Genomic DNA, 16,100 nt, shown 5'->3' with positions numbered 1-16,100 from the left:
CATATATATAATAAAAACAAAAAGCAATTTGTATCTAATTCATGCCCTTTTGTTTTATTTTGTACCATGTTACATTTACATATACTTTCTGTGCAAGAAGATCTCTTTCAGCTTCAGTGCCAACCACCCTATTGTTTTTCAGACATGTATACAAAATGACTGAAAGTAAGTTTTTCTTTTTGTCACAATTACTATAGTCAGATGTCCTGAGAGAAACTTAATCTTCTTCTCTCTCTTTCCCATTCCTTTTCCTATTCATGCATATGCCGAGAGTGTTCCAAGCTAATCATCCATCAAGACGAGGTCAAAACAAAAAAGACATCTGCAAAACGCTCCATCCCGTGCACATGTGCAAAGCCTCTGCGTTTTATTGTCTGCATTTCATTGCAGAGTCACATTTCCCACCTGTCACCACAAGGGGTATCCAGGACACGTTGTGAACGTGAAGCTTCAGTAGCCAAGCTGATCAGGGGAGCAGCCTGACAGTTTAGCCCTGAGTGATTGTGTGAAATTGGAGAGATTGTTGCTCTCACGTCTTTAGAGGCTGCATGTTGTCAGGACCAGAGGCAGATTTTTGGAGGTGTGTGCCTTTTTGTGAGGAGATCCAGTATGCTTTTGTCTGTCTGATGAGAACCCTCAGTTAGAAAGGCAAGGGGAAAGAACTGAGAACAGAAGTGCTGATCAGCTGCATTGTACTAGTCTGGCACTTTTGTGGTGCTCCGATGGATCTGAGAATGGATTTTGTCCCAGGCACGCTCTGTCAGCTGCTAATTGTATTTTTATGCAATATTTTGGCAACAGCAAAGGCAGAAAGCAAATGTGAGTATTACTATTTCTCTTGCAGACTGACTTCTTTTATGTAAAATCACCCACTGTGATTATATTTACATTTCATTCATTATAGTTACTTCTAGCTGGCGTTAGGCTGACACTGTGATGTATAGTATTTCATTGATATCAGATTTGAAAGTTTTTTTTTTTATCAGTGCACTTTTAATGCTTTCTTCTATTTAATATTTAAAGGAGACTGTAAGTGACTTTATAGCATTGGAATATTACTTTCGCTTTCAGCAGTTAATTTGCAGCGTGCTAGCTCTCAGCATCCTCTGAATGAAGCTGCCTTAGGAATGTAGCTGATGCATAGCAGATTAGTTCACAATAAGACCAAACGGAGCTGGCAGGGGAAACAGAACTGATAAAAGAGATATTATTATGTCAGCTTAAAAAAGAACACCCTATATACACCAGTCAAAACACTGCTATTGTGTTCTGGATTTCAGCTTGTTAGAGCACAATGCACTTTGCCTGCTGTAAATCTGTGCCCAGCATACATTAGGAATGTCACCTAAAAATTGGACTGCACTGTTTGCCTTCTCAGTTCTAACTGGCTTTTTTTATACTTATACCTTATCTTCATTAATTCAGATTTATAAGCATGGGGATCTATGTGGCTAATGTATGGAAAATATTAGTAATGACTTAAAGAGCCAGGAGTATGCTTTGCCCTGGATTTCAAAGAAGACAGATAGTACAATATGAGCCGCAGGAAAAAACGTTCTCCGAAAACCACATTCCTGCATCTCCTGTGCGGAGCATGGCTTACATTTCTTACCCACTTCTAAATCCTCAAAAGACTTGCCATCTCCCATTTAATACCCCAAGGTCTTCAGTATGCATTCATACAGTATTCATTTAGCAGCTGTATAGAATTAAGCACTTGATTGGAATACATCACCATAGATTGCTAAATTTGTAATTATGACTCACATTCTGTAGTAGGGAGTGAGCCTGAATTGATGGGCATCATACTGTAAACCATTAAGAAAATGCATTTCACCATAGTCAAGAGGCACTAGAGGTCACTCTTACAATTTAATACAGCAAAGTAATGCACCACGCAGGAAATAAAATATTAAAAATGTGCAAGCTGAATGGAAGCAAAGCACATACTGTAACTAATTCTTACTGATGTAGCAAGTGTTAGCGTATCCACTGAGCTAAATGTAAATAATGTGGACCCTGCACGGATAACCCAACTCACTCACTTGTTAATAAAATACAAGTGAGCTAGTGACAAACTTCAGTGATGTTATGTGCCCTTTCTGGAATGGCTGGTAGTTGCAAACTGATCTTCTTTCATTGGCATAATGCAATGAAGTGGTTTATAAGTAATGATTTTAACCTCCAAAATAATGACTTTTTATTTACTACTTCCCCCTACCATTATAATTTGATGCTTTTTGAGATTTCTAATAAATCCTGGGGCACACAGATGGTTTCTTCCAAATTTAAATGGTATAATATAAAGGAAGTAAAGCTTGTGTTTGGTCTTTTTGTCATACCTTTGGAAAGTTTATATAACTGTGGTCATGATACAGGTAAAAAAAAAATTAAATAAAAATGCAAAACAGAAAACAAAATCTGTAAATCAATATGATTGCTTATCACAATGCTGACCTTCAAGGGTAGATGCAAGCCTAATCTTGATATATGTGAATGCTTAAAAAATAAACCAGTGTACTCAGCAGACTGGAAGAAAGTTTTGGTCTTGCAGGGAACAAAGGACTTTCTATTATCAGTGTCAGTTTCTGCAGTTGAAAGTCAGTCAGTAAATCAGCCCCTGGCTGTGAGCCTAAATCTGGGTCATGAAACACTAATATACTTTAGGAACATTGCTTTCTCAACTCTGTTCAAAGTCTAGAGACCAGCCACTGCAGCAGTCGAGGTGCTGACACCTACAACATACTCAATCGAAATCTAAATCTGCATATGCACTTTTAAATATCAGTGGTGCAATTTACTTGACCAAATGAACTTCGACCACTTAAGCCCCACTAAACATACACGTGCCATTATGGATTTTACCCTTAGCATCAGATAATAAAGAAAGCTGGGTTTCACAGACATGGTCATTTTTCCAACTTTTCCTTTTTGATAATTCATACACACTCATGGAATTCTTTTACATTCCTTTAGATGCATGTTAATAGCAATGTTAAAAGTGCTATAAGACATAAATATACAAGCTGATTTAAAAAATGGCTCTGACTTCCATACTCTGTAAGAACAAGACTCTTGAAGAACAATAGCTCAATAGGTGACCGCTATGTCTTTCTTTGACTATGCTCAGGAATCTGGCAACAGGACTGTAAAGAACACAAAAATTCTACAACCCAAAATATTTTCTATAAGGGACTTCCTCCAAGATTATACTTCCTGTTGTTTTTAGTATGTTAGTGCTTGTACCATGTAGATACCTAAATATACTTTAGCTGTGAAGAAACCTTAGACTTAATTTTTATTACAAAACAAAAAGCAGTACAGTTCCCTCTACTATAAACATATTAATTTCAAGGTTTCATCTAGCATATGTATAGTGAGGGTAACCATTACCCATGGTCTGTACCCTTGGCTTGCTTGATAGTAAAAATGTTTTCTGGAAACTTATTCATCCACCTTGAAAATGAAATATATTTCCAGTTCTGAAACCAAAAGCATGAGATTCTGTTGCAGGTATTGGGAATTTTGTTATAACAGGTGCTAGGCAACAGGGATGGATGGTTATATTTTATCAGATAATCCCTATTTGCCACTAAAAGTAACTGTAAGATATATTTTGTTAATGGGCATGCACGTCACAGGAGAAAAGTTTCATGTTAGCTTGGTACCCAGACCACCAGGTACCCATTGCTCATATGATGCTTCCAGCAACCCTTTTAGTTTCTAACTCACTGAGTAAAAACAGACATAAAAAAGTAAAGAATGTGCAGATCACCACATTTTTATTGTAATTTTTTTTTAAAAGTGTGCATTCATTTTCTATTGGTAATTTTCTATGACTTCTAAGTTCCCCTAATGCGTATAGGAAGACATAAACAATTTGACATTTAATGAGCTTCTGTTCTGTGTGCATATTGGTAATGATTTCAGCAACTTCTTATGCACCTTATACTTCATTTAGTGCTTGAGAAAACTAATTGTAAATCGGTAAACCATTTCTCTGAAATGCAGATGTCAATGCAATTCCTTTCACTAAACAAAACCAATAAGACTCTCTTGCTGACTATGAACTTTGTTAAATGAAACCTGCTTCTCTGTAATGAGCCTTGGTATGACATGGACTTTCTGTCATTATCATACTAATACCACAAAGTAAACAAATAATTGTTTCCTGGTACTCTAAGCTGCCGGTAAATATTTGGTGCTTTGACTCCATTACATTTCAGCATACTTTGATTCTGCTCATTGATCCTGCCTATAATTGTACTGTTCCATCAATTCCTCTACCCCACTCCTGGGTGAGATTAACTCTTTTGATGGCATAAACAGAGAATAGGGTTTTGCTTTGTGAAGTCATAATTCTAACTGTAAAATACAATAATGGAATGGAAGTGATTTAACATTGCTGGCAGTTCAGTACATCTGAGAGACCTGCTCATTCCTTTTTTATATATTTTTCTTTTTAGTATTACAATGCAGATTTCTCCAGTGATCAATTATCATGTCTTGTTCACAGAATAGCGTTTGAATTAAAGAATACACTGTCATAAGTAGACAGTACATAAAAAGCCAACCAATCTATTCCTCTGTGAGTTGACTCATGCAGGCACCATTATCAGGGGACACCTCTGAAAATGGTTATTGTTAAAGCCAAAATGTCAGCCCTTCTATATAAAAGTGTCTAGTCTTTTGACAGAGAATCTTATCTATATTTTGTCACTCTTTTTATGAATTTTTTTTCGACCCTACAAAATGGTCTTTATATAGGCAAATTAAAGGAGCTGTATCAAATTTTGTGCTGTTGTTGTTTAAAAGTTATTTCATGTCAGTTTCAAATGTCTTATCTAACACAAACCAGACCTGGCACTGCTCTGTGGCAGCCTTTAGAATTAAAAAAAAACACTAGATAACCATTTATTTTAAAACAAAGCATGATAGTAACTCATATATAATCTTTTATATACATATATATATATATATATATATATATATATATATATATACAGTATATATAAATATATATGCTAAGCTTTAGACACTGTTTTATAGTTTACAGTTTACTTGTTCACGTTCACTTGTGCTGACTACTTTTAGGTTGAATTGCCAAATATTGATCGAATTTCAATTATAGCAGATCAGCCTTCATAGCCGGGTGGCACAAAAGAACTGCTGGCTTCATTAAACATTGGCTGACCAACAGATAAAGTCTTTGCTTGTAATGGTCAGTTGCAAAGGACTTTTTTTTAAAGGAGCCTTTGATAGCATTTGCAGGTAATCTGTACATAAAAGACTTTACACGTGTTATAAGATGGCCTGGAAAGTAAAACTCCAATGCCCAAGATACATCAGGCATTTGTCTTCTGTAGGTTTGAAGGGGTGACAGGAGGTGGACATTCACTTCAAGCAGTAACAGCTTTTTCTCTGCCAATGGAGAAAACATCTTCTGTAGCTCAGAGATTTGACTGGGGCACCAAGCCTTAAGAGGAGATTTGTTAAGAGTGACAATTTGCTCTTTTGTCAAGTTATTGACATCCCTTCATGACCCTGCTCAACATTTCCCTTGCAACCACATATTTGATTCAATTACACTTTCCTGGGCCCAATTTTCATGTTATCATGGCTGCCAACCTTTTGAACATTTTATAGATGATAGGAATGGCACTCATGTACATATAAAGTATTTAGTCAATTTTATTAAGCCATAGACTGGCTTTTGATAATATTCAATGTTTTAAGCACATAACCCCACCCACTTAACTCAGATTGAGACTCTTAATTAGAACCAAACCATTTTCATAACTTCAACATAAACATAAATTACGCAAATGAAAAAACAGTATTTTTGGATAATACTGTCAAAATAAATAGACGTATTTGTAAATGGCAGTTCTTGATTGTTTATCTTAAATGGTGCTGGTATATCAAAGTTTACATTTCTGTTTTTGTCCTCTTTTAGCTGACCTTCAACCCCACCTGTCGATGGTGCATAAGCAAACTTTCTTTCTTCGCTTATGGAAGTGAAGTGAATAAGGCTAGCCCAAATGCAGTCCAGGTTCTCTAGTATTGTATGCATAAAGTCCATCTAGTACCTATGAATACATCATTAGTAGTTTGCATAACTTTGATAACAAAGTTAAAAAAAGGTTCAGACGATTTTACAAACCCTGTTTAACACCAGTCTTCACTTCCAAATGCAGATTGCCTTAAATCCCTGTGAATTTTACAGAATCTTTCTTGAAGTCTCCTTTTGCTACTTTTCATACATTTACTCAGATATGCGCTGTGTGATTGTTGTGCCTATTATCTTTCCAGAAAAGGTAAGAAGTCTGATGCCATTTTTATAGTCTGGGTGATCTTTTCTTGGGTATCTTGACAATGACTCCCATTCAATGAATCAATCCTAGTATTTTGCCAGGAATGGAAAGGAGTGTGATACGAATTTTATAGTCTGAGTAATTTTTTTTCTTAGGTATCTTGACAATGACTCCCCTAATCTGGCACTTGAGCTTATTTCCTGATGCTTATGAATAGGGACTGAAAAACAAAGGCTGCAAAAACAAGATCTCCCCTGAAAAACTAGGAAATTAACTTTTTCGCAGCCATATTCCTTCTCTTTCTCTAAGAATATTACAGCTGCTGTAATGTGTATATTTACATTTCTTTTCTGTGCCATGCTGACAACAAGGTCTGTGTCAGCTTCATGGATTTTGGATTCTTCCTCTGATGGATGCTGTTTAAGATTAGAAGTGTTCAGTTCGGCAGATTTCTTCTCTTTAGTTTTTAGGTTTGCCTTGCTTGTCTTTGACTGAGGCATCTGATGTGTGTTTGGTTTTTCCAATAATAACATTGATTAGCTTGTGTACCTATCCTACTTTATCTGAAATCTCTTTTCAAATGGTTGTTTCATGGGCCTTTTCCTAAAGTGCTACATTTTCTCCTAATCTAACTTTGCCAAAAGTTCACGTCAATGTGCTAGATGTATTTTTGTGATAACATTGTGTATTGACAGAATATCATAATTACACCATTGATAGCATAATCGGCTAGAAATTCTATGAGTAATTATGCCAGCATATTTTTTTCCATGCAATTGTAATGTGGAATTACACAGCCAAATCAATGCCATAAAGAAATGGCATATGTGGTATATTAGCCTGGATGATATGGATAATGAGATGCTAAAGTGTTTGCTGTACCTTTACATTGGTAATTTGCCTGGATGTGGCAAAAAGTGCAGAAAAAAAACCATTGGGGCTCTAGTTAAATTGGCTGATTTGAAGTTTTTCTACTTTAAAAGAGATGAGGAGGGAAGTGCTCACTAATCCAGGGGAGTGTTTCAACTAGATTAAATACTAAAAAATAAAGAAAAAAAGAGATAAAGAAGCTACAATATCCTTGTCTTTCCAAATTCATAAAAACCATGCCCCTAGAAGTATACTGCAATATTAAAAATAATTAGCCTACATACCCCTATATAACAAAAGACAATTTATTTATGAATATATAAATATAAATTTTCAGTATATACACATTGTACTCCATCAATAGTCAAATTATATGATTATATAAAAAGGTCAAAATCCCCCATCACCCATTATATATATAAAAAATAAATAAAGAGAAAGACACTGCAAAGCAATGTTCCCAATAAGTCCACTTTGATGAATGGCTTAGTAAGGATAGGAGGCTGTTGAAATCAGACTCTTATATCATCCTATATGCCAAAAAACTTGAAAATTCAAAATGAGATTATTTTATTTGTGAAAACACAGAAAAAAAATTGTGTCACCAAAATACATTGAAGTCATTGGTATGATGCAGTTACATTGTGTTAGAGCATTTCACTGTGCTACAACTATACTTAATAGGAAAAGGCACCCAAGTTGCACCCAGTAAGCTTCAACAGGTTGCAAAGGGGGTGATAGGAAGAGTTGCCCATAATACTTAAGTCCAACACTACCTTTTAGTATTCAAGCAACAAGTCTGTGAATTTAAAATGATGACCCTTAGCAAACAGTGTGACTGAGTAGTAAGACCATGTTGCACATACCCTTAACTCTTCCTCCCCTAACTACAGCTCCTGAGTTAAGGGTAAGTGCAACATGGTCTTGCTATTCAGTCACACTGTTTGGTAGGGGACTAATGCTTTTAAATACCCCATAGACTTACAGTGTCAATAGGCAGTGTAGGACTCATGTATAAACAGGGTCCTTGTTGTAGCATGTGGGGTTACAAATATTGGTTAAAGTGTGATATACACATGTATATACATTTTCTGTAATAATTAATTTCAAGTGCTGCAACTGTGCTCTGAAAATCATTCTTCTACTTTTTTGTGTAAAAAGGATGCAAATGTTCATCAAAATCAGAGGCAAAAATGAGTGGGGGATGGGGCTAGCCCTGTCATGGCCTGCTTCCCTTTCAGGGCCGGATTTCTCTGTGAGGCGCCCCGAGGCCGCCCCTGTGGCTGTCCCCCTCTGCGCATGCGCGAACGCGGCCCCCAGTGCGCATGCGCGAACGTGCCCGCTTCCCCAGTGCGCATGCGCAAACCCTCCTTTAAACTCCCATACGGAGCAGTGGGGAGAGGTCCCCACTGCTCCGTATGGGAGCCAAATTTAAAAATGTTCTTGCGGAGGGGCGGCATGCCGCCCCTAAACTTCTGCCGCCCTAGGCCCGGGCCTTTGTGGCCTTTCCACAAATCCGGGCCTGTTCCCTTTGCTTCTCTCTGGCTCATTGAGCCCCAAGAGATGTTCACTCTGATTACCGTATCTCCCATTTGGTGAATACCATGTCAGTTTATAGATGTCAAAGTGCAGGAACAAGATGCTGAACATCCTTGCTTCAAATATAAAGGACTGCTTTTTATGATATTAGCCTCTATTTCCCCATCTATTCATAATCTCCTGCCACAATGCGGATGCTATACTGCTGCATTTCAGCAGTAATTTGTGCCACTTTGCCTTCATCATACATTGCAAAATCAAATTTTAATATTGGTTTTAGTGGTGTTCAGTTATTCCAAAAATACAACATTAATGTACTTTCTACTATTAGCCATACAATTCTTTGAATGAGCTCATAAAATTAATCATGCATAGTTGCAGAAGATTTCCTACTGTTTCAATAATGTTACATTTTTGAGTCAGGGTTGTTAGCCTTGAGTATAACCTTTTTCTCATAACATTTTCTCTAGTCATTCACTAAGTTTTGGCCTTTCTAGCAAACATGGCCATTAAAAGAACATAATAATCAGGCTATTATCTCCTGGGACATTAAGAAATTCAAACCAGGCCCCAACCATTGCTAGGTAGCAATCTATCTACTATTAACTATATGAAATAATATTTTTTAATCTACTCACACAAATACACATACTATCTAAACCAAAGATATTAAGCATTTTATCGTTGCTAGCTAAGTGCAGGTTGTTTTCTGAACTCTTCCTGCCCCCACACCATTGCCACTGTATTGGTTCAAATGTGTTTTTTGTGGTGCTCAACAGGTCCTCTTCCCCTTATGTCATACAGAAGTTTAGCAGCTCCTACTTGTAGAGCTGGGAGAATGTCAAGCATGATATCATTACTATGGGAGATTAAAATGTAAAAGTTATGATGATATGATTTTACACCCAGTTTACAAATTGAGATTACACCCAGAATTGGGATGGAATGTAATATTTGTTTGAGATTCACTTACTAAAAGAGTGCTGTACATAATGTCCATAATTCCAGACAACTACAAGAGAGTGCAACTATGTTGCTGAACATACTGCTCCCTGAGCTTGTCCAGCATGTGCTTTACAGACATTGTTATGCCAAAATGTATCATCGAAAGCAAAAATGTCAGGGAAAAATGTTGATAGGTTAATTTGGCTCAAGTCTATAAGACAAAATTTTTTGGTGTGCAAACAACTTTTTCACAGTGTACACTTTTTCATATTTGGTGGCATTACGACAATTTCTTAAAACTATAAGATACATTTTTTAATTTTTTATGTGTAACCCCTATTTGGCTGTTAACCTGTTAAACACCAGCTATTAGTACAGTATGGGGTACATAGCGACTCTCTCTGGAATGGGCCTTCACTATATGGAAGGAACTGCTGGATGGTGTTGTTGAACTACCCCTCCCACTGCCACAGTGTAGTGGAATTGCTTAGATCAAAGTATAAGATGGATGCCAGGAGCTCTTGCATCAGACTGTAACTCTTTATTGTCTTTATTGTATTATCCAAGACAAGTTGTAATAGTGCAGGGGTAAATCAATACTCACAAATGCAGAAATAGCAGCCACCTTTAAAGGAGAAGGAAAGGCAAAGTCACTTGGGGGTGCCAAGTACCCCAGGCTGGTGCCCCTGTTCGGAGAAAACAGCACCAGCCCGGGGCACCTGGAGCGGATCGCTTCCTCCTTCCGGCTTCCGCTTTCTAAACTGCCGGTGGCCGGGCATGCACAGTAGAGCGAAAAAGCCGACTTTAATGTTTAAGTTCGACTTTTCACTCTACTGCGCATGCACGCGCAGCAAATCGCAAAGGAGGAAGCGCAGCTAGCTACCCCGGGCTGGTGCTGTTCTCTCCGAACAGGGGCACCAGCCCGGGGTAAAAGGTAGGCGGTTAAAGTCACTTGGGGGTGCCTAACATTTTGGCACCCCCAAGTGACTTTGACTTTCTTTTTCCTTTAAGCATAGTAAGAGAGGATGCCACCGGTTTATCCCACCTCTTTTTGGGAGACTGGGCAGGGTAAAGCACCTGTCAGAACAGCACCACTATGGAGGGCAGTCTGGATAGATACTCCAATCCTCAGGTTGAATACCTTTAGCTTGTATGGGTTCTACAGCCGACTATGGACCACGGATTTACACTGACCTGTATCCTGCGTCTTAAACCATGGCCTTAGGCTAAGGCAACATTACCTGTATGGGATGGGGGAGATCGCAATTCGGGGAGATTAGTTGCCCGCGAACAGGGAGATTTGTCGCGGGCGACTAATCTCCCTGTGTGCCAGAGCCCTTATGTGTATTCCCTCTTAGTGTCCACTAAGAAAATCTGTAATTATTGACTATAGTGGTTGACTATAAATACAATTCTTTACTCAACCTATTAAACAGCATCTGTATATCTAAAGCTGCCAGTTTGATAAATCTCTTCCCAAGGAGAGGAGTGTTATGAAGTCATTTACAAGGCTACAGACAGTTAAAGGGACAGTAACACCAAAAAATGAAAGAGTATCAAAGTAATTAATATATATTATTGCCTTGCACAACTTAAAGTTGTGTGTTTACTTTAGAAACTCTACTATAGTATAGCTACAGCTGCCCCCCCATGGCTACACAGCAGCTTTGTTTATATAAACTATAGTAGTGTTTCTGAAGCACACACACAACTTTTACCAGGTCAAGGCAACAGTACATTATATTTGAACTACTTTTAAAACATTTTTAATTTTTGATGTTTCTGTTCCTTTAAGGTTGTCAGGATTACCCTAGACACTCCTTGCTCTTCATACACAAACCAGTCTGGTTACAGTAAAACTCTTTGTAATGCAGAATGTACTACACACACACACAAATTATGTGAATATCTAGCTACTGTATCTAGCTATCTAATACAAACACACACACACACAGATATTCAGAAGTATTATCATTAATATTTTTGTTTAATAACACATAATATACATATCTATGTTGTTTTGGTGGTTCGTTGTTACAATTTCTTGTCTCCTTGAAAAATGTTCTTTGTTCCAGGAGGCATGCATATCTCAGTCAGTAAGTGGAGGGTGTTTATTGAAATGGTTGTTTATACCTCTCTTTTCTTTTCTCTGTTTGTATGTCATATTTATGGCATTCCGTATTATGCATTCCAATGTAGTTTTCTTACCCTTTGTTCCATGTTTCTTATAATTGAACAATAACTTTTCTTCCAAAATAAGGTGTTTATCATTTTCCCAGAAATACTGTATACTATGCTACATTTGTTAAGATGTGGCAGCACATAATTGGTAGCACTATGTAGCATATTGACAACACATTTTTTTGCACTATACTTATTATCTGCTTTTTGTTTAAAAGATAATGAGTAATGTAATAACAGGTGCAACTCTTACTCAGCTTCTAGTAACTGATAGCAACCAGCAGAAAGCATTATTTGGTACACAGTAACTTAAAACTTCTGATTATTTGCTATAGTAACTTGAAGGTGCTCAATCCTTTGTTCTAACTTCACTGAATTCATACATTTTCTCTACATTAAATGTAATACACGGAATCCCTTATCTGGAAGAAACTCATTATCCTGAAAACTCTGCATTATGGGAAGGTCCATAGAGTACATTTGAAACAAATAATTTTACTTTACAAAAATGATTTCCTTTTTCTCTGTAATAATAGAACAGTACCTTGTACTTGATAGTTACTAAGCTGCATGAATCCATATTGATGGCAAAATAATCCTACTGGGTTTATTTAGTGTTATTTTTTTTTAGTAGACTATGGTGTATGGTATGGTGATCCATATTACTGAAAGATCCCTTATCTGGAAAACCCCAGTTCCCAAGCATTCTGGATAATAGATCCCATACCTACCTGTAGTATTACTCCAGGATTCAGCAAATTAATGATGTGTTTTCATAATTATTGTTCATACTATTAACCTACAAATACAAAAATCAATACAGGAAATGTTATCTCTTCAGCCCCACAAGCAGGCTAGACTATAGCTCCAAGTATATCACTCCTGCAGCAAGGTTAATTAGTTTACATAAAGCTGCCATGAAGAAAGACAGTTGCACTTGTACTCACACAAAGATCAAAATCTTTAACGGTAATATCACTAGAAGATAAATTAGACTCAGCAAGGTTAAACAATAAACATTTCTTCCTTCTTCTCTTATTTTCTTTTGTTTAAAATAAATACATCTTTAGGATTTATTTGATTTACCACTGCAGCAAAAGTAAGGAGTCACTGCATACATTTTGAGTTGAATACAGCAGGGCTTGAACTATACATGTGATACATATCCCAATTTATTGCCTCGGTCCCAAATTAATTTTATTAACATTACAATAATATTATAAGGCCAGTCATAAATTTGAACATTTCCATTCCATTCCTATGGAATTCACCAAAACCTCCACATTATGAAAACCCAGGTTTAGAAGAGACTCTATTTATAAAATCTCAAACACAACCTTGCCAACACTTGCAACTAGTAGCCCTTCAGTGGTTGTGTGACCATAGTTCAGGTCAAGAAAGAGAAGGATAATGTGATCACTCTCGCTTGATGCACAGAATTCTTATCTGGTGTATTAAGTGAATTTGTTTCTTCTGCATTTATTAAGCTCAGATTGTGAGTTTTGTTCTAAAAATTCCACGGAAATTTTGCTTAGTGATTTTGTGAATCATGCAATGAACACTGGAATGGAAATTGTGCTTCTTCAGAAAGAAAGTCTTTGTATATAATTATAGTATTTACACTTTAATTCAACGTCTTTTAATTGCTAAAGCAATTTTAGTAGCTGGCTTTAGAAAATCTTGCTTATTTGTACAAGATACAATGGAATTTACAATATTTTTTTTATACTATGCTAGCTTTCATGTGAAAAACAATAAACTATATTTATAGACATATACAAACAGCTAAATCTTAGGGGTCAATTACTAACACAACTGCAGTGAGCAAAGTGCAATTCTGAGTGCAATCAGCATGTTTTTTTTTTTCATAATGCAGCATTCTTCCCCAGAATTCAAGCATCTTTCCACAGGGAGGTGTTGCGCCTAACACAACTGTGTCAAAATTAACACAATATCGCTTGTACTTTGTCACAAATAAGAGACAATTGCACTGGGACTGATGTGAATAATAAACAATCTTTGTAAACCTCTGTGTCCTACAGTAAGTCTGAAAAACATTGGATATTTGTATGGTCAAGGATTTCAATATGTGAAACAGAATTTTAGTTTATATATGCAAAACACCACAATTTGGCAGATGTCACTTATCTTCCCTGGTGGATACTTTTTTTTGCCTCTTTTTGTGCAACTATTCAAAAAAGTTGCAGTTTTAACACGTCAAGTTGATAAATTCTGAATTTATATCTTAGTTAGGATCAAGTACAAGGTACTGTTTTAGTAATCTTTAAAAATGTTAATTATTTTTTTTTAGTGGAGTCTGTGGGACATGACCTTCCCGTAATTCGCAGCGTTCTAGATAAAGGGTTTATGTATAATGGATACCACACCTGTACCTAGCTGTTTGCAGTGTCGGACTGGCCCACCAGTATACCAGGAAAACTCCCGGTGGGCCGAGGTGTCAGTGGGCCCTCCTGACCATTTGGCCTATTTCATGGTCATTCCCTATTTCTGAATGGGAAGAAAGAGATGAAATAGATGAAAGAATAGATGTTAGCATGTAAATAGGACTAAGACAATAAATAATGAATAGGATTCAGAAAGAGAATCTACTAGTTATATCCCACTGAATAAGTCCTGAATCAGTATGAGAATAAATAGCAAAGATTTTCAGTGGAATAAAAACAACAACATTTATTGGCTCAAATTAACAACAACATAAATTATATGAAAAGCATACTATACCAAACAATGACCAGGTGCATCCTAATCTCCTAACGCGTTTCGCACCATGTGGCGCTTCATCAGAGGAGGTGTGGTTTACTTGTGTCACTTCCCTTATATACCCTCGATTTATTAAATATACAGTGTGCAGGGCTACCTAAACACCCCATACTAAGCTAATAGCATATCAAATTTATAAGACATACATAGCCATGGGCTTTCAGGTCGCCCTGTATATAGCACATATTATATCATTATATTAGAAACACACCAATAAATTCGAAACACAAAAAAACCTCAAAACATAAACAAAATTGTAATCACATAATTAATTAAATAAATAAATCAATAAATCTACAGCTCAAAGAGCTTGTAAAGACAAATATCATAATTGATCCCACATATTAAAGTGCATAATTGTGCATAGTTGTGCATAGGATTCTATTCCAATAATACTTAAAAAACACTCAATGTTGCTGCATCCTGGAGATTCCCTAAATGCCAAAGGCTAGTATTATAGCCATATGGCCATAACAGTAATTAATCAATTTAACCTCATATCATATACCTTTATTATAGATGTTAATATTAAACATAAAAACCCTTGAGACCTCCAAGATGCATCAACATCCTAAGTGTACACTAGTACTCAATACAAATAATAAAACCAATAAATATATGCAATATAAAACTACATATTACAGACTCTTAATATGAATTTTTTCTAATTATGATTTTTTCATAACCATGATTTTTTCATAACCATGATTTTTTCATAACTTTTTCATGACCGTGATGACCCAAACCAGTTAACTTAATACTATTTTTTCAGTTTAACATAATAACAATTCATGCAATGTATACAATTTCTTTACACAGTTTTTTCAGTTTTATTCGGTTCAACATTTTTTTATCTTAATTCCAAGGTGATATAAGGAAAGGTTTTAGCTCAAATTTTGTATTCATTCCTTTTGGTATCACAGTATCCAGCGTAAATATCCATTTAGATTCCAATCGTAAAAGTTTGGTTACCAAATTCCCTTCACTTTTTTCATCTATTTTATCTATGCCAAACATATTAAATTTCATTTGTTTTCCTTTATGCACATAATCAAAGTGTTTATATAACGGATTATCACTATCTTTATTCTTTAAACCTCTCAGATGTTCTCCTAATCTTGTTCTCAGCTGTCTTATAGTACGTCCTATATAGAGGGAACCACATTCACATTGTAGACAATAAATTACGTATTGTGTTTGACATGAGATATAAGCATCAATTTTATATTCTTTATCAGTACTTTTACTTGAAAAAGTCTTTTTATTACTGCTATATTTACATGACTTGCAATGCTTACAGGGGAAGAAACCTTTTGGATCACCTAACCATGTTGTTCCTTTGGTCAATTTTACTTTTGACCTTAATTTATTAGGGGCTACAATACCTGCTAGGGATTTAGCTTTTCTACTAACTACCCCCGGTTGAATATTTAACTGTTTCAATATTGGATCTGCCTGTAATATATTCCA

At 36.2% G+C, this 16,100-nt stretch overlaps 1 protein-coding gene across 1 annotated transcript in view; it reads left to right on the top strand.

The window, feature by feature from the left end:
* The first annotated feature begins 412 nt into the window (after nucleotides 1-412).
* Nucleotides 413-16,100, top strand: part of cntnap4 (contactin associated protein family member 4) — a 156,262-nt gene continuing 140,574 nt past the window's right edge. The window contains exon 1 of the mRNA XM_031890976.1: nucleotides 413-819. Coding sequence (XP_031746836.1) covers nucleotides 723-819 — 97 coding nt within the window. The 5' untranslated portion in view covers nucleotides 413-722. The remainder of the gene's footprint in view (nucleotides 820-16,100) is intronic.

Source organism: Xenopus tropicalis, chromosome 1 (genome assembly GCF_000004195.4).
Source record: "Xenopus tropicalis strain Nigerian chromosome 1, UCB_Xtro_10.0, whole genome shotgun sequence".
Taxonomy (NCBI): Eukaryota; Metazoa; Chordata; class Amphibia; order Anura; family Pipidae; genus Xenopus; species Xenopus tropicalis.
Note: the sequence above shows the minus strand (reverse complement) of the source record. Positions and strands in the feature narration are given on the sequence as shown.